We start from the raw sequence: 27218 nt of genomic DNA on the forward strand, positions 1-27218 counted from the left end.
CTTTTTTCCCCCCAAGACATAAGAGGACTTTGTAAAGGGAGCTTGCACATTGCTTTTGGCTAAAGAGATAGTTTTGGGCCTTGATGCTACTGGCATTCTCCACTGCTCCAAAGCTTTCTTTCTCAGCAAGTTTTTTTTTTTTTTTTTTTTTTTTAATATTTAGTTATTTATTTAGGCTGTGCTGGGCCTTAGTTGCAGCATGCATGCAGGATCTAGTTCCCTGACTAGGGATTGAACCCCGGCCCCCTGCATTGGGAGCATGGAGTCTTACCCACTGGACCACCAGGGAAGTCCCCTTCCTCAGCAAGTTTCTATCTCAATCCTCTCTTTGAAAAAGATGTTGGGCAGAGAGCATCAATCCCATTTCATAGATGGGAGGGCTGAGGCCCAAACGGCTTGCTGAGACTGGACGGAACACAAGATCGATCATTTCAGCAAGGATTTTCCTTTCTGGAACTCTAGGACTGCAGACTGGGAAGGAAACTCTGTATCCTTTCCTGACGATAAATGAGTAATGCTCTCAGTTGGCCAGGACAGATTTGCAATTTATAGCCTTCATATTACTACTTCACAGTTGAGTACCCAGGGATTTTCCAGATTCTAAGAAAAAAATATTCCTACTAGGATAAATAGAATTGTTCTTTTACATGCAGTTTTATTTTAGGTTGCCTTTATTTTTCAATCTGTTAAACCAATAACGAGAATATAATTTACAAAGCTAGAAGATTCCCACATTAATCCTCTTATCAACCAAAAAAACTTTCCTCACCTTGGAGAAAGCTGCTTGCTCTTTCATTAGGGGTAAGTAGTGTACTGCATTTCCCTCCTTGCTTTGTCTACCAGGAAGCTCAGAGAGACTCAACTTAACTGCTGTAGTTAGCCTGAGCCAGACTTTTTCTGGTACAATGCCTCACCCTTATTCATTACATGGCTTTCAATTCCTTTGCTTTTGCTTTAGTAGCCCTATTTTAAATATGTTTTCTATTTGAAATTCTTCCCCAATCTTTCTGACACAGGCTGGGTATAAACAAACGAATTAAATTTATTTCTGAAGCTGCTCTCCCCCTTTTTCCTATCTCCCTTGCTACTTGCTTAGGGGCACAGGAGCAGATACTTTAAATCCGCGCGGCCCCACCACTCGCTCTCTCTCTCTCTTTGTAAAACATGTTTTCAGGAGAATGTAAATTGTTTTTAAAAGCTTCCATCCTGGCCCACTGCTAATTATTCCTGACCCAGGAGGATCTGTACTAATTTGTCTTAATAAACTTTATTAAATAGCAAATTTCAGGAAGAAGAAACTACGCAGCCTTGATTGGATTAGTAAAACTGCCAGTGGACATCACCACTAGAGCAGAGAGAAAAGCCCATTAACCACAGAGAGGGAAGGTGGGGAGAGAATCCGGTCAAGTGTGTTTCCAATAAGCCATGGCTGGCCACAGTTTTGTGCCGTCTTCGGGGTTGTGAGCAAAAGTTTCTAGCCTCCAAACGAAAAAGGAAAAAAAAAGGAAAAAGAAAAGGCAGTGTCTCTGCCCCCAAACAAGATGCAGGTGATTAAATATAGCAACTATGGAATGAAATGAGCAATCAAGCAATTCCAAACCTCCAGGTCATTGAAGAACAGATGTGTATCTGCGAGGTTGAAGATCATTTCTTCCATCATGAGGCCGATGCGCACGGACGCCGTGGTGTCCTGTTAGGAAGAACCAGAGAAAAGCGCAAGTAAGTGGAGTCATTGTCGTCTCAGCCTCCTCTCCTCCCGGCCCACCCCTGAATGGCAGATCCGGTCTGTCCTCATCTGCGCGGCTAGCACACGGCCTAAGATGTGTCTCCGGGTGGGGTCAGGGTGATAATGTTGCACAGCTTCTGAGATTTCACTTCTACTTTTTCATCATTTCTATCTACCCTCGTCAGTGTTTAAACCTCCCCCCACAAATATGCCCCTGGAATGGCAACTGTGTTCAGTGTTGCAAGAACCAGAAATGGCTGTAGGAAAGGAGAGCCTCTTGGAGAATGTGTGTTTCCAGGGAGGCCTGAGTGATTTCAGGGAAAGCAGTATAAACTATGTATAAACTACTGGGAGAGCTGGGATGTTGGTTCTCTTCTTACAACGATCGCTCTATGGCTATAGCCCTCCTCCTCTGGCTATTTAAAAAAACACTTTTATCTAACAAGAGAGGATTAACTACGAAAACAAGCATATAAACAAAGCCCACTGTAGGGGACTTCCCTGGTGGTGCAGTGGTTGAGAATCCGCCTGCCAATGTAGGGGACCCAGGTTCGATCCCTGGTCCAGGAAGATTCCACATGTCGCAGAGCAACCAAGCCCGTGTGCCACAACTACTGAGCCTGCGGGCCACAACTACTGAACCCATGCGCCGCAACTACTGAAGCCCACGTGCCTAGAGCCCGGGCTCCGCAGCAAGAGAAGCCACCGTAATGAGAAGCCCACACACTGCATCGAAGAGTAGTCCCCGCTCTCTGCAACTAGAGAAAGCCCACGTGCAGCAATGAAGACCCAATGCAGCCAAACCAAAGAAACCACTGTAGTACATCCATACCCAGGAAAATGAGGCAGCCATTAAAAAAATAGAGTCATGCTAGAACTCCTGACATAAAAGAAGCATCCAGAAAAATAGTATTAAGGAACAAAGGCAAGCTGTATCACAGTATAGTGTGTAAAACACAGTGTACAATGAAAGGGTCCACTCTCTCTCCCTCCGTCTCTGTCTCCTTCTCTTTTCTATACACATAGCATGTAGACTGCATAACTCTTTACCCATATTTGGGGTCCCATCCTGAAAAGCTTCTCCCTGTAGGAAGATGATATACACCAGGGGCTGGCAAACTACGGCCTGAGGGCCAGATCTGGCCTGCTGCCTGTTTTCGAATGGCTCACGAGCTAAGAGCGATTTTTACATTTTTGAACAGTGTATTGTCTACGGTTGCTTTTGTGCTTTGCAGGCAGAGGTAAGTAGTTGTGACAGATCCTTACAGATCCTAAAATACTATCTGGCCCCCTGCAGAAGGCTGCTGGCCCCTGATATAGATGCTCCCTGTTGAGATGTGACCATATGACTTGCTTTGGCCAATGAAGTGTGAGCAGAAGTTATGTTTTGCTTCTGCTTGGAAGCTCTAAGAGCTAGTGCATGGTTCACCATGCTCTCTTCCCACTTCACAAGGCTAAATGTTCCAGATAAAAGCTACTCGGTTAGCTTGGGTTCCCGAGTAAAGAGGATGAGAGTCAGAGCTGCAACAGACCACAGTGGACACATACAAGAAATAAGAAGTAGATGAGATTGTAAAGCAATTGTACTCCAGTTAAAAAAGAAAGAAGTAGATGAGATTTGGGGGATGTTTTTTACTGCGGCGTAACCTCACCTATTCCAACTGATACACGTGGAAAATATGGAGCACGTGGCACACAAGGGTTCTCAACCCGGGCTGCACACTGTGATGATCTGAGGAGCAGTTAAAAATCCTGATGCTCAGGCCATACCCCTGATCAATAAAATCAGAATGGCTAAGGGTGGGATCCAGGCACCAGGAAACTTTACAGCTCCCCACTTGATTTCAGTGTGCAGTCAAGGTTAAGAGAAACTGGTCTCGGAAAATAGCTAGCTAGTGGGAAGCAGCCGCATAGCACAGGGAGATCAACTCGGTGCTTTGTGACCGCCTAGAGGGGTGGGATAGGGAGGGTGGGAGGGAGGGAGACACAAGAGGGAGGAGATATGGGAACATATGTATATGTATAACTGATTCACTTTGTTATACAGCAGAAACTAACACACCATTGTAAAGCAATTAGACTCCAATAAAGATGTTTAAAAAAAAAAAAGAACCACTGGTCTAAAAGGAGAGACAACGCTTAGTAATATTCCTGGTTGATACCTATTAAGTGATTTCTCTGTGCCACTCTCTAAGTATTAACTCATTTAATCCCCACAACACTCTCTCAGGTGAGCACTAGTACTTTCCCATTTCATAGATGAGAGCACAGAGGCTCACCGAGTAACCTGCTCAAGGCCACACAGCTAGCAAGTGCTGGGATTTGAAGCCAGGTCCTCTGCTTCCAGAGCAGCACTGCTTCAGAGGAGGCGCTGGAGGGGCCAGGATTGGGAGAGGAGTAAAGGGGGCCTTGACCTGTCACTCCATACACTTCTTTTCCCCACTGAATTTTTTTACTGGGAGGCTGCATTACTTCTATTATAAAAATAAATAATGAATGACATAAACCCTTCTTGACCCTTAAAAAAAAAAAAGGAAAAAACCCGTAGCTGGTGATCTCAGCTTCACACACACCTGTGAAGAATCAGGCCCAGGAACGCAGCCATTAGGTGAAACATCTCATTAGGGCCCCAACAGCCAAAGCTTAGCACTCCAGATCCTGGCTGGAAGTCGCGGGGTAGAGCGCTCCATGAATAACGAAGAGAAAAAGGGGAAAACAAACTTTTCAGGGCCAAGCAGGGAATCGTTGTGTGACCTGGCAAAGGGGTTTGGGGGTGTTTCCACACATTACTCATACCCAAACCATTTCACCTCTGCAGGATTGCACATTCTTTCTTGGCGAGGCTGTTTGTATACCTAACCACCTGTGCCCAGCCCTCCATGTACTAGTCAGGAAGCAAGAAGAAGGGGCCAGGGCTTCCCTGGTGGCGCAGTGGTTGGGAGTCCACCTGCCGACGCGGGGGACGCGGGTTTGTGCCCCGGTCCAGGAGGATCCCACATGCCGCGGAGCGGCTGGGCCCGTGAGCCATGGCCGCTGAGCCTGCACGTCCGGAGCCTGTGCTCTGCAACGGGAGAGGCCGCAACAGTGAGAGGCCCGTGTACCGCAAAAAAAAAAAAAAAAAAGAAGGGGCCATCCAGACTTATCCTCTGAAAGGATTTATTCAGAAAAATGTCAGGTCCCATGCCAGCACACAACAGGAAAAGTAATTATTGTAGACAAAATGGCTTACCTATGACAAGTATTTGCATAGTTAGAAGAAGCCAAATCCTCTCTATCGATAAAGCTGAAATTATGACTTACTGATATTGGGAGGATGTGAAGAGAAAGTGTGCATGTGTGTGATAAAGGCAAGGATGAGAAAAGAGAGCTAAAGTCTTATCTTCCAGTTTGGGAAGCCAGAGACCATGCCTAAAACAGAAAAACAAAAAAATCAAGATGTGGTCACAGAAGCAGGTTACTTAGAAATTTGGAGGTGACCCAAAGAATCAGCAAGAGTTGAAAGTTGTTGCCTCTGCGCAGAAAGAGGGGGTGGGGTGGGTGGAAAGTCGCTGGGGCCTGCTGTTTTTCGTAATACTTTCCTTTGGAGAACTCTATGGATTTTAAACTCTATGCATAGATTTCTTGGATTAAAAGAAAACTAAATTAAAAATAAAAGGAAACATACTCAAGTAATATTACCCTACAGTAAATATTAAACTGGAAAAAGACCCATACATGTGAACAAGGGACATGTAAAAAGATGTTCATTACAGAACTGTCTGTAAATAGCAAAAGTTCGGAAACAATTTAGCTGTCCGGCCAAAGGAAATTAGAGAAATAAAATGTAGAATATTCATACAATGGAAAACTAAACTCAGTGGAAAGAAATGAACCAGACCTCCATGTATTACCAAGGATGCCTCAAAAAAAAAAAAATTGAGTGAAAGCAAGTTTTCTGGAAGTTATATACTGCATGTTATTACCATTTATTAGAAACATATACAATGTTACTACATATTTTCCATGGACACTTATATATTTGTAAATATCTGCAAGGATATACCCAGAGTCAGAACAGCAATTACTTGCGGAAAGCAGAGAGGAGGAGACAGAGGAATTCGAGGTGATGATCAAAGTGAACTTTAGTATTATGCAGTATATTCTAAACGTTTTTTAAAGAGAAGGGATCCAAACATTTCTTGTATAATTAAAAATTGAAACAAAAACTTAAAGACACCCAGAAGTTTCTGAGGAGAACCTTGAGAATACCCAACTATTCCCTAAGCGTTCTCTTATTTCAGCTTTTCCCAAAATCTGCTTGCGTGCTGCCTATTAGATTGTTTTGAACTATGTAGGGGGGACCTCTTTTCAAGACACTTGATAAAAACTAGTTGTGCTGGGGTGGAAAAGTCTGGAATAGCCCATGAAAAGCACAACTGTCCCAGGGGTTAAGTAACACAAAGTGTTACTCTGGGCCAGACCACTCTATCCAAGGAGAAAATGTTTTTTTCAGGGTTGTAAAGACTGAGAAACGAAGAAAAAAAAATAGTGGAGGCTCAGCATTAATTAATGTGAAAGACAGCTGGAGTGAGGACAGGATGACAGACATGGGTTTCATCTCATGCTGCCCGCTGAACGCGCCCCTAATATGCTCTATAAACACACCACCCTGGTCTGTTGGCTTAAGTTACCCTGTGCAGCTTGGAGCGGGAGGACGCCCTATCTGACCCAGCACATCTTCCAGTCAAAGAAAGCCTAAAATATGGGAGCCTTCATGCCGTGTTCTTCAGCTAATAAAAGGCTACAGGCTAACACTGCAGGGAGGACTAAATGAGGTAGCACACGTGTAACCCCCTAACCCAGGGCCCAGTATGCAGCAGGCACTCCCCAAGAGTTGGTTATTATCAAAATCCCCCAGTCCACTTCCTCACCCCCTTAAACAAAGAACCTGCTTCTGTAAACCCAGCAGGAACACCCCAAATCAGATGGTACTTTATTAAAGATGTACTTTATGAAAGTACCATCTCACATGAAAACCATTTTCTTAATCATTACATACTCTTTGGATTAAAAAAAAAATCAGTGGTTAATTTCCTAAACAAGCAACAGCAGAAACAGATTGTGCTTAAAAAAACAATCCATTTAAACCAGAATGGAGAACTGAGAAAAGGGGAGTTTTTCCAAAACAGGCTTCAATTTGTAACTTGTCTGTTGAAAGGACTGCGCTGGGAGCTGGTGGGGTTCGGGTGGATGGAATGTCATCTTTGTCTGACTCAAGAGTTTGTGGGTGGCTCTCTCCCCGTGAAGGTACAAATCAGAATAAGGCGCTGCAGATTTTTTCAATGTGCTCTAATGGTCTACAGATTTGTCAGGGTTCAGTTTTGATGATGGCGAGGTGGGCTATGCACGCATTCATTTAGGAGGCTGATGAGGATGCTCTGAGCGTTGGAACCCGCCCCCCCCAGCCCCCCGCCCGAGACAGATGCTGTAGACCTGGATGCAGCTCTGTAACCTAATTATCACGCATTCTTGGTGAGGTTCTCTTAATTAGAGGAGGATGGTGAGGACATTCACCATATGGGCCGCTCTGAGATCTGCCTTGTAGATCAATAAGTTATTTTGTGACGTATGGCTGTATTTCCTGGATGGAGGGGAGAGGGCAAGTCTTTCCTAAAACGAAATTAATCTGATGTCCAACAAACCTGAATGAAGAAAACGGGATATGGATTCCTGGAGGTTTCAAATCTGAATCAACTTTTGCGTTAATTCAGATGATGGCAACTGTTTTCTGTCAAGTGTCTCCATCACCCCCAACACACAAGCTCTCCAGTTTAAGCCGTATTCTTAAGAGGGCTACTTCCCCATCCCTGTGGATTAGGAAGCAACCATTTTCATTTCAAAAGGAGTCCACGTTTTTTTTTTTTTTTTTTTTTGCGGTACGCAGACCTCTCACTGTTTTGGCCTCTACCGTTCCAGAGCACAGGCTCCGGACGCGCAGGCTCAGCGGCCATGGCTCACGGCCCCAGCCGCCCCGCGGCATGTGGGATCCTCCCGGACCGGGGCACGAACCCGCATCCCCTGCATCGGCAGGCGGACCCCCAACCACTGCGCACCAGGGAAGCCCGGAGTCCACGTTTTTAACCGAAAAGTTGTTTTTAATGAATCACAACTCTATTTGTCCAATAAAGAATTTCCTTTGCTGAATTTTCCAAGTTTTCTATTTTAAGCACATAACGCTTTTGCAGCAGATGGTTTAATTCGTCATTTAATTCTACCATGTTTAATTCAGAGGTGAGATCCACACACTATTTATTCAGCATCACAACCCTTTGAACAGAAGAAAGGCTCACCCCAAATTCATCTTGAAATCAACTTATATGACTGTGGTCTTTTGGTTTTTTTTCACAGCTGGTTGGATAATAGTAACAGCCGATCTTTATTGAGTGCTTTGCAGTAGGTTAACAGTGTGGGCTCTGAGCCAGACTGCTTACGTTCAAGTCCAATTCCACCTCTTACCAACTAGATGACCTTGTACAAGTTACTTAATGTCCATGTGCCCCAGTTTCTCATCTGTAAAATGAGGTTACTTAACTCATAGGGTTGTTACAAAGACTAAATGAGCTTTTCAAAGTCTAGGTTATAAACCTGTTAGTGAACATTTACGTTAAATGTCCAGCATTAAAAAAGAAAAAAAGGATAGAAAAAAATACAAGAGAATCCAGGGGTCAGTAAACTGCCTGTTTTTGTAAATAAAGTTTTATTGGAACACAGCCATGCCTGTTTGTTCACTTAATGTTTATGGCTGCTTTTGTGCTACAGTGGCAGAGTTGATAGCTGCTACAGAGCCTAGCCTAAAGCCTAAAATATTTCATACTTTCACAGAAGAAGTTTGCCAACCTCTAGAATAGATGACAAAATATCAGAGTACATCATATGCGTAATGATGAACTTCTATTTTTGTTGGAATGTGTGTGTGTGTGTGTGTGTGTGTGTGTGTGTGTGTGTGTGTGTAAGGGTGGGGCGATGCTGGAATTCAGGTCTGATCTGACTCCAGACTCCATTATCCTCTGGTTATGCCATGATGCTTCTTTGCTCTTAGGAAGTGCCTGACTTCGTGGCTCAGCCACGTGACTGGAAAGAAGAGGTGCGTTGCCCCCTGGAATATCTAGATGCAGTAGCTTCTATAGTACCTGGTGGTCTCCACTTGAGCTGGTTTCCTCTGGGGATCCCTGCTGTGAAGATCTGGAGGCTGTCTGTGCAGGAGAGGGTTAACTCAGCAGGCCTGGGTTGCTCAAACTCTGCATATTCCTAAGAAAGGTCTGACTTCAAGACTGGTCCTTGGCTGGCTCCTGGTGGATGAGCTCTGAGCCCTTGGGTCAAGCAGTACCAGTTGATCAGATAGTTTATGCTAACAATGTGATTTATGGTGACTGCCTGCTTTTGTTTGAGGGGCTGGAGTCTGCCATGCAGACGCTGCATGCCTGTATCACTGACCCAATAAGACCCTGGAAACCAAGGCTCAGGTGAGCTTCCCTGGTTGGCAACACTTGGCACGAACTATCACACCTCAGTGCTGGGAGAATTAACTGGACTGTCTGTGCTCCATTGGGAGAGGACACCTGGAAGGTTGGACCGGGTTTTTCCTGGACTTCATTCCATGTGCCTTTCCCTTCGCTGATTTTAATCTGTATCCTTTTACCGTAAAAAACTGTAACCATGAGTATAGCTCTTCTGAGTCCTGTGAGTCCTTCTAGCAACTCATCAAGCCTGACGGTGGTTTGGGGGGCCCCCAACACAGTGTCTTTATTAGACACTTTGAAAAAACACCAACTGGTTAACAAAAGAGGCAGCATGATACTGTGGAGATACCTAATCTCTCCGGGAATGAACCTTCATATCTGTAAATTAGCAGTTCATAAGTTTTAGTAAAAATAATACCCATTATTGGCCTTCCAGGGTGATCTCATAACCTAGGTCTGGTCAGAATCACAGTGACTGGTTCAGGGATGGTCATGTGGCCAATGGGAGCCAAGTAGAGTTGGCCCTAGGATGTCAGCTATAACTACCGGGAAACAGGCACCTTCTTACCCCTGAGGTGGCTGAGCTGGGAGAACCTAAACTTGAGGATGCTGGCAGCCATCTCTCTCACCAAACTGGCAGAGCCTTACTGACAACACACACAGATTCATATGAAATTATTGGGGGATCAGATCCCGCTGTTCCCAAAGTCTACTTCTAGATATTTTGGTTATACATTTTCCTTTTTGGCTTAAACTAATGTGCATTGAGTTTCTGTTGCTTATGCTCAAAAGGTTCTTGACTCTGCTCACAACTTTCCGGTGTCTATACAAAAACAGGTACTTCCAACTGGCAATGGCCATGGGCAAGTTCAAGTGCTTCTACAAATCTTAGCAATGATTGAGCCTTGCCAGGGAGCACTTCGGAAGACTGTCTTCTCTCTCTTTTTTTTTTTTTTTTGTGGTACGCAGGCCTCTCACTGTTGTGGCCTCTCCCGTTGTGGAGCACAGGCTCCGGACGCGCAGGCTCAGCGGCCATGGCTCACGGGCCCAGCCGCTCCGCGGCATGTGGGATCTTCCCGGACCGGGGCACGAACCCGTGTCCCCTGCATCGGCAGGCGGACCCTCAACCGCTGCGCCACCAGGGAAGCCTGACTGTCTTCTCTTTTGATGGCTCCTCTTACTCTCTGAACCCCAAGGTGACGTTAAGTCAAGTGCAGGGAAGGGTCCCACTTATTATCTGGTCTTAGAGCCACAGTCTCTCCTTTACACAAGCGTCATCCTAATGGAGCAAATGGTTTCCCCCTAATGACCACCACAGATTGCCCTCACCATTCACCAGGTGTGCGTGGAAGTGGCCACAGGCAAGAAGCTCCGTGAAGCAAAGTGGTTGAGAACATCAACTGTGGAGTCAGCCGGACCTGGGTTCAAATCCTGGGACTGTCATTCCCCAGGGACATGACCTTGGTTGAGATGTTCGCCCTCCCTGGCCCTGAGTGTTCTCACCTGAATACAGGCAGCGAGTCCTTCCTAGGGCTGCTGCAGTATAATGCATGTGATGTGACTTGCTCCTGGTGCTCAGGTATTATTAGCAAAAAGCAGCAGAGTCCAGAATCTTCCATCAGAAAATTTTCCCCACTTAGAAATTCCCAAGCAATAGCTTAACCTGGTATTTTCTAAACCATGGCTATTCTTGTAACGCCTTTGCAAGTTTCACATGCCCGAGAGCAGCTGTGTTATGTTAACTTAGTATTTTCCTTTAATTCAGCTACCCCTCCCCCAACTTAAAAAAAAAAACGTAAATGCGTGCAGTTTAGAAAGAAACTTGTCATCATGACCGTAGATGGCAAACCTGTTGCACTCACCATCACTGGACGTTAACCATGAAGATAAGCATGTATATTAGTTTCTCATGGCTGCTGCAACAAATTACCACAAACTTAGTGGCTTGAAACAACACCAATTTATTCTCTTACAGTTCTAGAGATCAGAAGTCTAAAATCAAGGTGTTCCTTTGGGAGGTTTCAAGCAGAATCAGTTTCCTTGTCTTTTTCAGCTTCTAGAGGCCACCGTGTGTTCCTTGGCTTTGGTCTCTCCACTACAGCCACTTACTGCTGACCTCGTATCTCCTCCTATCCACTCTCATCTCCTGCCTCCCTCTTAAGAGGACCCTGTGATTACATTAATCACACCTGCTAAGTCTCTTTTGCCATACAAGGTAACGTTCACAGGTTCTGGCGACTAGGACCTGGACGTCTTTTGGGGGCCATTTGTCTACCTACCACGGCACGCAACCAAAAAAAAAATCACAGAATGCTGCTCTTTTGGGTGCATGACCTCATATACCACGTTTGAAAGCAGTGGCTCTCAGCAAAGGTGGCACCTCCTTCTAGAGAGTAGTTTGGAAGTTTGGGGGACATTTTTGCTTGTCATCATAATTGGGGGGAGGTGGTATTTGGGACGGTTTGATATTGTGATTTATAATAAGAGAATATATATTTGGTTTTTGTCCCTGTTTCTGGTACAGAACTACTACTAAAGCCCTCAGAATTTCTAACAGCCAAGATACGGCAGCAGGCTAAGTGCCCATCGGCAGTTGAATGGATAAAGATGTGTTGAATGGGTACAGATACACACACACACTGGACTATTACTCAGCCATAAAAAATTTGAACTCTTGCCACTGTCAACAACATGGATGGACCTGGAGGACATTTTGCTCAGTGAAATAAGCTGGACTGAGAAAGACAAATACTGTGTGTTTTTACTTAGATGTGGAACCAAACTGACAAAACAAATGAACAAACATAACAACACAGAAACAGACTCACAGATGCAGGGAGCAAACCAGTGGTAGCCAGAGGGGTGGTGGGGCGGGGCATGGGTGAAACAGGTGAAGGGGATCCAGAGGTGCAAGCTGCCAGTTATAAAATAAGTCACAAGCATGTAGTGGACACAGCACAGGGGATACAGTCAATAGTAGGATAACAACTTTGGCTGTAATCTACAAAAATATTGAATCACTGGGCTTCCCTGGTGGCGCAGTGGTTGAGAGTCCGCCTGCCGGTGCAGGGGACAGGGGTTCGTGCCCCGGTCCGGGAGGATCCCATGTGCCGCGGAGCGGCTGGGCCCGTGAGCCATGGCCGCTGAGCCTGCGCGTCCGGAGCCTGTGCTCCGCAACGGGAGAGGCCGCAACAGTGAGAGGCCCGCGTACCGCAAAAAAAAAAAAAAAAAAAAAAAAAAAAAATATATATATATATATATATATATATATATAGAATCACTATGTTGTACACTTGAAACTAATATAACTCAACCATACTTCGACTTAAAAAAAAGATAAAACTAAAAGAAGTGCCTTTTGTTATTCATAACAAGCCCCTTTCAACATCAGAGTTTATGTTAATACGGTGAGTTTTAAAAAGTGCTAAGTAACGGACTGGTTGCTAGGGAAACCAACCATGTGATTAGACGGTTGGAACTTTCAGCCCCGCCCCCTGGTCTTCCTCTAGGGAGGTGAAAGAGGCTGGAGATTGAGTTCAGTCACCAATGGCTAATGAGGGTTTTTTTTTTTTTTTTTTTTTTGCGGTACACGGGCCTCTCACTGTTGTGGCCTCTCCCATTGTGGAGCACAGGCTCTGGACGCGCAGGCTCAGCGGCCATGGCTCACGGGCCCAGCCACTCCGCGGCATGTGGGATCTTCCCGAACCGGGGCACGAACCTGTGTCCCCTGCATCGGCAGGCGGGCTCTCAACCACTGCGCCACCAGGGAAGCCCTGGCTAATGATTTCATCAATCATGCTTATGTAATGAAGTTCTCCATAAAACCCCAAAAGATGGATTCGGAGAGCTTCCGGGGTTGCGAATGTATCCACATGCTGGGGGGGTGGCACACCCCAGTTTCATGTGGGTGCTCCTGTGCTGGGGACCCTTCTGGGACCCTGCCTTATGTACTTCTTTGTCTGGCTGTTCTTCTGTATCCTTCATAATATCCTTTCTAATAAACTAGTCAGTCCGTGTAAGTAAATGTTTCTCTGAGTTCTGTGAGCTCTAGCAAATGAACCTAAGGAGGGGGTCATGAGAACCTCCAATTTATAGCCAGTTGGTCAGAGGCACAGGTGACAATCTGGACTTGCAATTGGCATCTGAAGTGGGGGCTGTCTTGCGGGACTGAGCCCTTAACTAGGGGGATTAACCTGTGCTGCTGTCTTCAGGAAGATAGAGTCAGAACTGAGTTAACTGCTTGGTGGTGTTGGAAAACACACACTAGAGGGTGCCAGGGAGGTAGGACAGTCATTAAAAATGAAAAATTGTCCCGCATCCCATGTAACGTTCATATCTCTTGCTGGACACTTGTTGTAAAAAACCCGTTTCTAATTATCTGAGCCTAGACTGTAAGTCATGTCTTTACTTTATTCCCAAGGGGCCTTTAGATCATCACTGAGGATGGAAACAAGCACATCTGTGTGCTGGGCTACATACAAAAACAGCCAGCTTCCCTTCACCTCCAAAGCTGTTGTCTACATGGCAGCCAGATTGCTCCTTTTACAACAAAAATCAGAGCTGTCCCTCCTCATTTAAAACCCACTAGCACCCCCAGGCCCTCTGAATAAAGCCAATATCCTTCACTTTTCCACTCCAACGCACATGTCTGCTCCTTGAGCTCGTGAAACTTGATACTGCCTCAGGGCCTTTGCACTTGCTGTACCCGCTGCCTGGAATTCCCTTTCCCCAGACGCTTTCATGGCTGGCTCCTTTGAAACATTCAGTTCCCACCTTCAATACTAGAAAGACCTTCTCTGACCATTCCACCTCACGTAACCTGGATGCTGACCCTCTACTCAAGCTATATCTCATTACACTGTTACAGTTTTTAATAGCATTTATCATTATCTGTAATAATCTTATGATTTTTGGTGCTTCTCTCTCAATCAGAAGGGAAGCTCTATGAGAGCTATTGCTATGTCCCTTGGACATGGAACACAGCCCAGTACTTAGCAGATGCTCAGTTAAGCATTTAAAAAAATGAATATATAAGCATGTGTAAGCTTTATGTATATTACCGCACCTCCTCCTCAAAATATCTTTTCCCTCTTTTACAGATTCAGCAAGATTCAAAGCAATGAGGTGACTTGTCCAGGGTCACACTGCTAATAAGTGACAGAGCTGGGATTTATCCCAGGGCTACCTAAGAAACCAAAATCTTATCCATTTACTCATGAAATACGACTTTGCAGGAACTAATGACATAAAGTACTTTATTAGGGAAAAGAAGCTTAAGGCAGATTACCACCAGAATTTTTTTTTTTGGTAAATGCCTGATTTAAAACTGTTGGGGGGACTTCCCTGGTGGCGCAGTGGTTAAGAATCCGCCTGCCAAGGCAGGGGACGTGGGTTCCATCCCTGGTCTGGGAAGATCCTACATGCCTCGGAGCAACTAAGCCCGTGCACCACAACTACTGAGCCTGTGCTCTAGAGCCTGTGAGCCACAACTACTGAGCCTGTGAGCCACAACTATTGACCCTGCGTGCCATAACTACTGAAGCCCGTGCGCCTAGAGCCCGTGCTCTGCAACAAAAGAAGCCACTGCAGTGAGAAGCCTGCGCACCGCAATGAAGAGTAGCTCGCGCTCTCCCCAACTAGAGAAAGCCCGCGCGCAGCGACGAAGACCCAAGGCAGCCAAAAATAAATAAATAAAATAAATAAATTAAAAAAAAGCAAACCAAAAAACTTGTTGAGGTCTACTTTTAATGAAATGAAGGATCCATTTAATTAAATTACACTTCCAAAGTTGAGAGAAATGGCAGGCGGCTGCCGTGCAAAACTCAGCCCTGATTCTTTTCTCAGGTCTCAGGCTGGCTTCCCTTTCTAATAACTGCTGGGCTTCTGAGTGGATAAAAGGAGAGGCCACGGGCTTGGGAAGGATCTCCCCTTATTGCCTCTGAGCATTTGTGCCTCTCATTTCCTGGCCTTGATATGGAAAAGCAAAGTTACCCAGTAAATCCCTCACTTCTCAGCTGCCCCCTCTCTGCCCCGCAAGCCAGGAATGGTTCTTTGGGAACCAGACACTTTGGCTGAAATTGGAAATCAGCTCACTTCAGCCAGCCTCGAAGGGCTCTGAACCCTTCCTTGGTTCCCCAGCCTTGCCCCCACCACCCTACTCCCGACCTATAGTAACCCATAACTTTTTAGGATGTCACCGTATGTGTTAAAAAGGGGTGAGCTGTGGGAAGACCCATCCTGGTAACCAACTTCAGGACCTCTCTAGATCCATTAATGTTATCAAATGCAATGCTTGCAAAAGTAATTTTCAGAAAAAGCAAACAAACAACAAAAACCACAACTCTATTTGAATACTATCTTGTTCTCACAGGGATCAAAGGTCGGCTGCTACCAGGGGTAGTCTCTTTCACCCTGTTCAGGGGGGTCTCAGGGGGAATGCCACGGTAGGTCTTTCAAGATGAGAAGCGGGCAGACCACAGACTCTGCTCTGAGATGCCTGTATTCTGACATCCTATGCGTTAAACCCACTTCTAGTCTCTAAGCGTATCCAGCCCCAGGTGTAAGCCCTCCCGGACTGTTTGCTTATCTTTCCTGCTCCACAGGCATCTCTGAGTGCTCCCAGGGGGAGGCAAGTCTTGGTGCCTCCAAAGAGGCATCCGGAGATTTCCAAACACTTCTCTCAGCTCAAAGCTTCTTGGATGATGAAATAGTTGACACTGCTTTGTGCTCCTCATAAGGCATTTTCTTAAGGAAATGTATGTAACGAGCAGAGGTAGATGTCTGGGAATTAGGGATGTGGCCTTCAAATATTTATACCCTCGCAAGTTCATCGATGGCTAATAGTCGTGTGAGAACTCAGCTCCTTAGACGTGTTTCTGAAAAACTGGTGGCATGGTTAATAGTCAAATTCACTAACAGAATTACTTAATGAATTACTTTCTTTTTCTTTTTTTGTTTTTGGCCGAGCTGCATAGCTTGTGGGATCTCAGTTCCCTGACCAGGGATTGAACCCAGGCCACAGCAGTGAAAGCGCCAAGTCCTAACCACTAGGCCACCAGGGAACTCTTAATCACTTTAAAAGAAAAAGCTTGGCCTGGCTCTTTAGGAGTCTGATAGGTGGGTGCATGAACATTGCTCTTGTGTGTTTACAGAATGTCTCTAGAATGAAAAACTGGAGCTTTCTATAAATCAGGCTGGGTCAGCCTCGGCACTGTTGACATCTTTGTCACCCTACAGTGCCACCCTACAGTGGACAGTACAGCCCCACATCGCTCTTTGTTGGGGCTCTACTGTCCACTGTAGGGTATCAAGCGACATCCCTGGCCTCTACTCGTTAGATGCCAGCAGCACCCCTCACCCGGTTGTGACAACTAAAAATGTCTCCAGACAAGCGCCCGGGAGGCCAGAGTAGCCCCAAGTAGAGACCCGCTGCTCTAAATCCTTTAAAAATAATGAAAGGCTTGGTTCTTAGTGTTAGTCAATCAACTTTGTAATTCTAGAGCGGGCAACCTTATTAATGAAACTAGCTTTCTAAATCAGTGACGGGCTAAAAAAAAAAAAAAATCAAAATCTCGCAACCAGCTGAGTGGAAGGTGCTGTACTTCTGTCTCACAGGGCAGTGTGACCCAGTTGTTCAGAACCACCACCGCAGCCAGACACCCGTCTGCAAACTCGGGCTCTGTCCTTCTTACTAGAAGGTGAGTGACTGCTAGAAGTCGCTGTGCCCATTTCCTGGCCTGTACATGTGGGTAACCATAGCATCTACCTCCTACAGTTATGGGGAGAGTAAGTGAGCTGATGTACGTAAAGCTCTTTAGGTGGATGTCTGGCTGGCAGCAAGCACGCCTGGTGGGTCTGTCATCTTTACTCACAGAATGGCTTCTCTGGGGCCTCACTGGCCACACCCAGCACTTGCACTGGGCTGTCCCTTTCTCAGGTGCCACCTGAAGGGGAGATCAGGGGAGACGCGGAGCAGAAGCTCGGTTTGGCATTTTGTGATCCCGGCCTTTTCCTCCTCATTTCAGCACCCAGACCGCCACAAGCCATGCTTGTGTCTTGGGGGGACCCTGTCTGGGCTTGCAGACTTCTGCTGCAAAGGGCGGCCTTGCCCGCTTTGGAGACGGTTCACAAATATAGGCAGCTTCCCACCTGCGTTTGCCTGGCTTTTCTCCTGTGTAGATTACCCTGATGCCCCCAACTTCGGGACAATGCACGTCTGTACCTACTCTAGAATGGAGACCTCTCCCCCTCTCTTTTAAAGAAAAACAAAAAACAAAAAACACGCAAACACACAAAACCAATCAAAGCCATCACACCATACAAGCCAACTGGGCCTTTAAAAAATCACAGCCAAGTAGCTGTTTACAAGCTGAACAAATAATTACTCTGCCACAAGGAAGAAAAGTATTAATTAAAGCTCTTCATTAAACCAGGCTCACTATTCTGTGGGGTTTATCTCTTGCAAGTGTCAGCCAGAGGTTAGCGAGGGATTAACACACAATGGAGGGCTTTGCCGGTTAAATCTCCTCCTTGTGGTTGGCTTTTAATAATAAAGTTGTCATTAAAAGAAAGAATTTAATGGTTTTAATTGGGTTTAATTACTTGGAAACTCCTGGAAAACAGATTAGCTTGTTTGAAAGAGGAAGACAAGAAAATGATGGTGGTAAAGAAAAAATAGGTTGATTCACATGTTTAAACAGTAAAGTTAAAAAAAAAAAAAACCTGGCTTCTTTGGCAGTTTCAGAGGAGAACACAGAAAATAGAAAGGATCTTCTAAGCTCAGCAAACGGGTCTATTTGTACTCACAAGCACTTTACCAAAAAAACTGTAGGATAAATCCCGTCATCACTGAATTACAAAAGAATCAAACTGACTACAAATGATAAAATCACAGTCAAATTGAAGAGAATAAACAAAGATGTCTAAACTGGGTCGTCTTTTGAAGTTTTACACAACTACGCAGCCTCCTAGATTTTTTTTTTTATCCTTTGAAAAATGTTCTTTCAGCTGGAGGTGTCTGGCAGCTTTAAAAGCATTTTCCTAGGACGTAAATTTAAAGGCAAAAAAATAAACAGCTAGATAAATGGAGCTGCGAACATGTATTAGGGGGACCAACTGTCCTGATGTGACTGAACTGAGGAGGTTCCTGGGACTTGGCACTTTGAGTGTGAAAACTGGGAAAGTTCCAGACGACCCAGAAGAGATGATCACCCTAACGTGAGCCACCATTCAGGACCAAGGGGCATTTGACAGCATGGGAGACCAGCGCATTTTTGGAAGTTCACAGCAAGTGATTAGAACAGGGCTTGACACCACCCAGCAAAGTGTCTCCTGCTTCTGTCCAGCAACGGACATGTCCTCATCAATGCTGTGAGTCCTCTGCTTACTATTATTATTATTATTGTTATTACTATTTGTAGTGGTAGTGATACTTCACCATACCTTCCAGAGAGAGGACATTCTTACCCAACCAGCAACACGCTTGTAAAGATGCAGTTCTTTAAAACACATTCATTCATTCATTCATTATTATTTATGATTTATTCATTTATTCTACAAAAAACGTTCACTATATAGGAGGCACAGTTCTAAGCACTTCACATATATTAACTCTTTTAATCCTCCCCCAGTGACCCCATGTAGTAAGTATTATTGCTATTGCACCCACACTACAGAAGCAGGGACTGAGGCACAAGGAGGAAAAGTGACTTGCCTGAGGTCACGTGGCTAGGGAGTAGAGCAGGCTTTGAACCTGAGCTGTCTAGCTCCAGAGTCCATGTTCTAGACCAGAGGTGGGCGAACTTTTCTATAAAGGGCCAGATAGTAAATATTTTAGGCTCAGTGGCCCATATGGTCTCTGTCACAACTACTCAACTTTGCTGCTGGAGAGTGAAAGCAGCCATAGACAATATGTAAATGAATGAGCACGCCTGTGGGCCAATAAAACTTTATTTTAAAAAATAGGTGGCGAGCCAGATTTGGCCCATGGTTGGGATGCAGTTTGCCGACTCCTACTCTAGACCACTGTTATAATGTCTCCTACTACGATATGTCTCAGACACTGAAAGTCCCTTGCTACATGGAGCTTACATTCTAGTGGAGGGGGAAGGGCATGAAAAACTAAGAGACATTTCATTTTGAATCGTGACAAGTGTTTTGAAGAAAAGGAAACCTGAAGATGTGCTAGAGGGGGAGAGAGAGACCAAATATGTCTGTGTATATGTGTTTTGGGGAGGGCTGCTAGAGATGGGGTGGTCAGGGAAGGTCTGTCTGAGGAGGCAACATCTGAGCAAAGGTCCAAACGAAACAAAGGAGCCAGCCGTGAGGTGATTTGGTAGAAGGAACAGCCAGTGCAAAGGCCCTGAGGCAGGAACAAGCTTTGCGTGTTTGAGGAGTAAGAAAGAAGGCCAGTGGGGAGTGAGCAGAGAAAGTACGTGGGAGAAGGAGGAGAGAGCCAGGCAGGAGAATCAGATAATTTGGGGGATTCTAGGTCACGGGGAGGAGTCTGAACTTTGTTCAAAGCGAGCCTGGAAACCAGGGAACAGTTTCAAGCAAGGACAATGAAGAGACCTGATTTATATCCAAAACGGATCTCTTGGGCTGCCTTCATGGCACTGTGTCATCGTGTCCAACCAAAACCCAGTGAGGCAGGTATTGTTATCGTACCCATTTTACAGATACGTCTGACTCCGCGAATCCCCAATCTATTAAGTAACAGGACTGGGACTTGTCTCCAGGATGGTCTGCTCCAATCTCATCCTTTCCTACCTATGCCACTCAGCCCTCAAGGATGTAACTCTGACTGCCTGGGCCATCATCATCTCTCAGTCCATAGGCTTCTTTGTGTTGAGTATCAGGAAAGCAAGGGTGTTTGGCATGAGTCCACACAGGCATGATTTCAGTCTGCAGAAAGGCTAAACAATTTACAAACACTGACAGTGTATGGTATGATGAACAGAGGTAAGTGTCCTATCACCCCCCTCCTCCAACAGAAAACCTAAGGAATGGGAGGCGGGTAGGAGAGAACAAACAATTCTTTTGAGTAGCAAAATCAATTTCCTCTTAAATGGTGACAGAGCACTCAACATACTGTCAGCTGGAGGAGCCAAGAAGGACTGGATGGGGCTTCTTTCAGTCCCAAGGGTCATGTTCTCACAGGCATCCATCAGGACACAGGACTCCTCTTCCCTCACTCCCCAACTTAGCTGTCAAGGTGCAGCATGGCTGAGGAGGGCAGAAATTCATCCATCCAGCCAACAAATATTTACTGAGTGTCTTCTATGTGCCAGGCACTGTTCCAGGCACTGGGATACAGCAGCAAGCAAAACAGCCATAAACAAATGAATAAGGCAAGATTTGCGGTATGTCTGATGGCAGGGCTGCAGTATGGCCGCACAAGCTGCTGTGTACGGTTGTGCACTGCACAACCCCGGGGCATCATTCACATAGACCGCCACGAAAGTGCCGCTTCCTAGAGTTGAGCAAAGTGCATTCTGCACAGTTGTGCCCTGCCAGGAGGTGATAAAGACTAATAGGAAAAAATATAGCAAAGGATTTGTGTTGTGTGGGCTCTGTGGGAGGTACTGCAGTTCCACAGAATGGTCAGGGAGGTCATTGCTGAGAAGGTGGCATCTTCAGGAGACGAGGGGGGAAGCCATGTGTGAGGAAGAACATTTCAGACAGAGGGAACCAAGTGTTCAAAGGCCCTGAGGTCAGCGTGTGTCTGGCAGGGCTGAATACCACTGAGGAGGCCAGTGTGGCTGGGGTGGAGGGAGGGAGGGGAGGAGTCCTAGGAGATGAGGGCGTAGAGGCAATGGGCCAGACCCTCTAGAGCCACATCTAAGGGCACGGACCCGGGTAACTGGGCCAGATTTGATGTCAACTTCAAGTGTTTACTGAGCACCTACTACGTGCTGGGTAAGACCATGCAGGTTCTTGGCCCTCATATGGCTTAACACATACATGTGGAGGTGAGGGTCTGCTGTTCTTGTCTGCCCAGCATCCATGCACCTGCTGACAGCAGCATTTCCTGAGTGTTTTAGGTGGAACTGCATCACTCCCTGTCTGTGCAGTTCCGAGGGAGCCGGTCCCACCTACCCCCACCTTTGAGTGACTGGTTCTAGCTAGGCCACGGAGAGCTTCATCTGGCACTCGGTTGGAACTACTGGGAAAACGTTACTCTGTTTTCGCTGGGGTCACTGAGCTGGCAGGATGTAGGTCTTGTGCTGCTTGGGGGAATTTTTGCCATGACATGTGAAAGGAATGAAGCCAACCCAATGGAAACAGAGCAAAGAGATGCAGAGAGACTGGCTTCTGCTGACACCGTTTGAGCCCCAGGATTCAGCTGCGCCCTGAACTTTTGGTTATAAATGCCAATAAATTCATTTTTCTGCTTAAATCAGCTTGCGTTGGGTTTTAACAGAAAGAAAATTAAGTTGACAACTAATTACGGGGCACATAGAATGGGCTGTGCTGGGAAGCAGAGAAGTGGAGAGAACTAAGACACAGTCAGTCCCTGCACCTGAGGTGCTGGAGTCGAGTTAGGGAGAGACACAAAAAAGTAGGTGATAAAATAATTAGTGACAAATAGTATAGGGTGCTAAGGGAGCACACAGGAGGGACACCTAGCCCAGTGTAGTCAAGGAGAGCTTCCCGGAGGCAGAGATGTCTAAGATAAGACCTGAATGCTGAGTTAGCATTAGCTGGGCAAATGGTTGGCGAGTGAGGAAAGCACTCCTGGCAGAGGAAACAGCACGGATAAAGGCCTGGATGTGGGGGAGTCTGCTGGTGCAGCCGTAAGGCTGTGTAGCCTGAAATAGAAAGTTGAGAGTCTGAGAGGCGAGGCAGGACAGAATGGAAGGAAGTAGGTCATGAAGGGTCTGGAAGCCAGCCCAGAGAGTTTGGACTTTATTCTGTGGATGAGGCACGAGAGACACCAAGACTTATAGAGACTAAGCAGCTCACTGAACTGAAATGGTGCAAGTGAAACATACACCTTGTTGATCTTTCATTTTCCAACTCTTGGTACAACTCTTCTTACAGAAAGACAATATTGCAAGTGAGATAGCAAACAACAGCTGGCATTTGGCCTTAGTGTTAGGGAGGCAATAGGGAGTGGTGGAGATTGTGGAAAACTGGTGGCCACCGACCCCACTGAAAGGAAGCAGCTGCTATGCAGCTCCAGCCAAGTGGTGACATTTGGGGTTCTGGGTGCTGCATGGCCAGATCTTCTGATTTTTCAAGAGAACCCAGAAGCCTGTAAAATCTCCCAATTTAAAAAATTTATTTATTCATTTAAAGTATGGTTGATTTATAATATTATATTAGTTTCAGGTGTACAGCATAGTGATTCAATATTTTTACAGATTATTCTCCATTAAAGATTATTACATGATATTGACTATAATTCTCTGTGCTATACAGTATATCCTTGTGGCTTATCTAAAATCTCCCCATTTGAAGGGTCCTAATCAAACTTCCAAGCTTTTGCACAGCAAAGGGAACCATAAACAAAATGAAAAGACAACCTACGAACTGGGAGAAAATATTTGCAAATGATGCAACTGACAAGGGCTTAATTTCCAAAATATACAAACAGCTCATACAACTCAATAACAAAAAGACAAATAACCCAATCAAAAAATGGGCAGAAGGGCTTCCCTGGTGGTGCAGTGGTTGAGAGTCTGCCTGCCGATGCAGGGGACACAGGTTCGTGCCCCAGTCCAGGAAGATCCCACATGCCGCGGAGCGGCTGGGCCCGTGAGCCATGGCCGCTGAGCCTGCGCGTCCGGAGCCTGTGCTCCGCAACGGGAGGGGCCACGGTAGTGAGAGGCCCGCGTACCACAAAAAAAAAAAAAAAAAAAAAAAAAAAAAAAGGGCAGAAGACCTAAATAGACATTTCTCCAAAGAGGACATACAGGTGGCCAATAGGCACATGAAAAGATGCTCATCATCGTTAATGATTAGAGAAATGCAAATCGAAAGTACAATGAGGTACCACCTCACACTGCTAAGAATGGCCATCATTATAAAGCCTACAAATAACAAATGCTGGAGAGGGTGTGGAGAAAAGGGAACCCTCCTACGCTGTTGGTGGGAATGTAAATGAGTGCAGCCACTATGGAAAACAGTATGGAGGTTTCTCAAAAAGCTAAAAATCCAGCAATCCAATCCTGGGCATATATCTGGAAAAAACTATAATTTGAAAAGATACATGCACCACTGTGTTCATAGCAGCACTATTTACAATAGCCAAGACATGGAAACAACCTAAATGTTCATCGACAGATGAATGGATAAAGAAGATGTGGTACACATATACAAGTGGAATACTACTCAGCCATAAAAAAGAATGAAATAATGCCATTTGCAACAACATGGATGGACCTAGAGATCATCATACTAAGTAAGTCAGACAGAGAAAGACAAATACCACATGATATCACTTACATGTGGAATCTAAAATACGACACAAATGAATTTACCTACAAAACAGAAACAGACTCACAGATATAGAGAACAGACTTGTGGTTGCCAAACGGGGGTGGGGGGGTGGGGGAGGGATGGACTGGGAGTTTGGGGTCGGTAGATGCAAACTATTACATATAGGATGGATAAACAACAAGGTCCTACTGTATAGCACAGGGAACTATATTCACTATCCTGTAATAAATCATAATGGAAAAGAATATGAAAAAAATATATATAAGTGAATCACTTTGCTGTACAGAAGAAATTAACACAACATTGTAGATCAACTATACCTCAATAAAATAAATTAAAAAAAACTAGCCACTTTAAATGCTGGCAGCTAATTTCAAAAATGTAACCAAAAAATATATTTGAGAGTCAGGTGTAGCCTGCAGACCTCCCCTCCTCAACAGGGGGAAATCAGGCATAGGAAGGAACTGGGGTTGGACTGAAGGTTTGAAAGCTACGCATGGAACTTGGGGGCCTTGTGATTGGCTGTGGTCTGCTCGGTGGCAGAGCGGCTTCCAATGCCCTTTGGAGTTTTGGGTCTGATCCGTTTTCTGCCATTAGGTTACTAGGTTGGTAGTCTTGGGCAGGGCCTCCGTGTCCTGGGTACAATGGGGATCACAACATCTACCTTGTAGGTTTGTCTTGAGGACCAAGGAGGTGACTCCTGGCGCAGTGCCAAGCACACAGGGAGAGATTGACACTTTTTATCCCTATAATCAAAGGCTTCTGGGTATGGGTTATAATATGCTAGAAACTGAAATTCACCGTAAATGTGAAGTACTTATTTTTATTTATTTTTTTTTACTCCAGACACCTAAATTCGACCATGAATGAAATGGACAAATTACTCAAAAACTACAAACTACCAAAACTCACTCAGGGTGAAATAGCTGTAACTATTAAAGAAACTGAAATCATAGTTAAAAACCTCCTGAAAAATGAAATCTCCAGGTCTACGTGGTTTCAGTGGAGAATTCTACCAAACATCTCAAGAAGAATAGCACCAATTCACCACAATCTCTTCCAGAAACCAGAAGAGGAGGCAACGCTTCCCATCTCATTTTTTGAGGCCATTATTACCCAGACACCAAAACCGGATAAGAAGAGTATTTAAAAAAACACCCTCATTTTTCAAGTAGAAAATGTTCATCATTTACCAGCTCTAGGCAGTTTGTGTTCCTTACCAGCACCTACAGTGCCCTTAGGGAAACATTATATGATTCCCGGGCTGGTCTTTTGAGGTCAGCGGGGCAGGAACTGTTATTCCAATTTTACAGATGAGCAAACCTCTATTTAGTTCCAAAATATTTCCATCACCCCCAAAAGAAACCCCACACCCACGAAGAAGTTGCTCCCCATTCTCCCTCCCCTCCGGCCCCTGGTAATGACCAATCTGTATCCTGCCTCTCTGTGGAGTTACCTACTCTGGATACTTCATGTAAATGGAATCATACAGTGTACGACCTTTCGTGCCTGGCTTCTTTCCCCTTAGCATAATGTTTTTGGGGACTGTCCACACTGAGCATGTATTAAGTACTCCATTCCTTTTTATGGCTGAAAATATTCCATCGTACGAATATCCTAGGATGTGTTTATCCATTCAACCACTGATGGACATTTCCAAAGAGATTCTTAAACTGCATATTTCTCTTTGAATTAGGCCCTGTTGGGGAACTTGCATCAGCGCTTTCCCCTCTCTGCCATCGGAAGGGCCCACAAGTTCACTAATTCACAGAGGAATTGTGGGAAGCAGGCACGGTGCGGGGAACCTCTTATTTCCCTGTCAAAGTCAACCCCCCATACAACCGCCTTGATACCTTCCTGCCACTCACCGAGTGACACCCCCATCACCAAAGGCTCACGGCAATTCCAGTGATCTTTGGACAGCTCAGGAGCCCTATTGTTGGGAAGTAAACACCGTAAAAAAGTGCAGGTGGGGCGCTGGGGGAGACGGCTTCTCAACCTGCTAGTTAAGTGTAAAGGAAAATTGTTCCCATTATTTACGTTCGCAAGGTGCCCGGGATTTTTTTCCCACCACTTATCATTGTGAGCAGCACCCCCTATATTTACAGCGGACAAAAGAGCTTCTCATTCTAACCCAACCGACAATTTGTTGTAGGTTTTGCACAGGAGATTTGAATCCCTCTTATTATTATTATCATCTTTTTTTTTTTTCAGATGCCCTCCAGCATTCGTCGAAAGGTGGGGCTAGAGAAAAAAAAGTTGGCCAAAGTAATCTGGGGAAGCAGTCGCGTTTCTTAAATTTGGGGGCGGAAAATGAGGAGTACTCAGGAGTCTTAACTAGCTCAGAAACCCTCCACCTAAGTAGAAATGGTCTCTCTCCAAGCAGCCAAGAGCACGGGGCTTCAAAGAAAGTCTCTGCTAATGAGCGCTTTTCTGACAACCCCAAACCATCTCTGAAATATATTTTATGTTGGAAGTAATCCTTTAATGCTCTAAAATACATGAGCAGAGGCACTTGGCATGGAGGCCCAGTGGCTCAGGGAAGAACTATTACAGGGGATTAAATCTACAAAGGGTACCACTCCCCTGCCCACGGCCCCTCCAACTGTCATTCACCTCTAGGACATCTTTGAAAGCATTTCCAATCTCTTCCTCATCCACCCCCGCCAGAATGACAACGGCAGATGTCCGCGTCTTGCCCTTACTGGATGGAATACAGTGACTAGTTAAGTCGCCACCCCTGGTCCTACAAAGAAAATAATCATTGCTTGAGAAGGCCAATCAGAGTCATCATTTCTTTATTAGCCACAAAGACTAAATACCTTTTACTTAACTGAAAAGAGCGCGGTGGGGCGGGGGGGACGGGGGGAGGTGGGGATGGAGATTTAAATACAAGGTTTAACCCCCAGTGGGGGAAAGAAATCTCCGACTTCCTCAGAAAATCCTTTCCAAATTGTATTCATCTTGACTTAATCCACATCTACCGAGTGAATTAGGCAGTATTTATTTTGAAAATCTACTTTATAGAGTTCCAAGGACTCTGTTTTCCTTGGGCAGGGCTGACTCCATTTCAGAGCTGGAGGCCGCTGCGAGGGCCCCGGCCAGGCCTTTAAACGTCCAAGGTGCTGGCCTCACATGGTTAACACAATGTAAATAAACACAGCTGAGCCTGGAGAAATTGGAAGGTTTTCTCATTAAAGAAATAAAATAAACAGATGTCCTTAAGCACTTTGGCTTGTGTTTGTCAAAGGATGGAGAGCTCTAGATGTCTGAAAGGCAGAAATGAATTAGAGTCACATCTCAAGGTAGAAGGGGGAAAAAGAAAGAAAAGGATCTGTGGTCCTCTGAATTAACTAATCGTCCTCCAGGGAGGGCACTTTTGATTTGAACCTTAGCAACTTCTACAAATAGTTTTTAACTGCTGGGTCATAAAACCAGGGATTTTATTTCTTCTCAGTTTGTAAAGCAGTAACGGACAGGCCAAGCCGCGTCTCGCCAACTGGATCTGATTGAATCCTGATGGCACTGTGCTGGGTATTGGATTCCGGAAT

At 45.4% G+C, this 27218-nt stretch overlaps 1 protein-coding gene across 2 annotated transcripts in view; it reads right to left on the reverse strand.

Annotated features, from left to right (window-relative positions):
* EYA2 (EYA transcriptional coactivator and phosphatase 2) overlaps positions 1-27218 on the reverse strand; it is a 175132-nt gene that overhangs the window by 35050 nt on the left and 112864 nt on the right. For both annotated transcript variants that reach the window (XM_033433858.2, XM_049699711.1), the window contains exon 9: positions 1601-1690. In XM_033433858.2, coding sequence (XP_033289749.1) covers positions 1601-1690 — 90 coding nt within the window. The remainder of the gene's footprint in view (positions 1-1600; positions 1691-27218) is intronic.

Source organism: Orcinus orca, chromosome 16 (assembly GCF_937001465.1).
Source record: "Orcinus orca chromosome 16, mOrcOrc1.1, whole genome shotgun sequence".
Lineage (NCBI taxonomy): Eukaryota > Metazoa > Chordata > Mammalia > Artiodactyla > Delphinidae > Orcinus > Orcinus orca.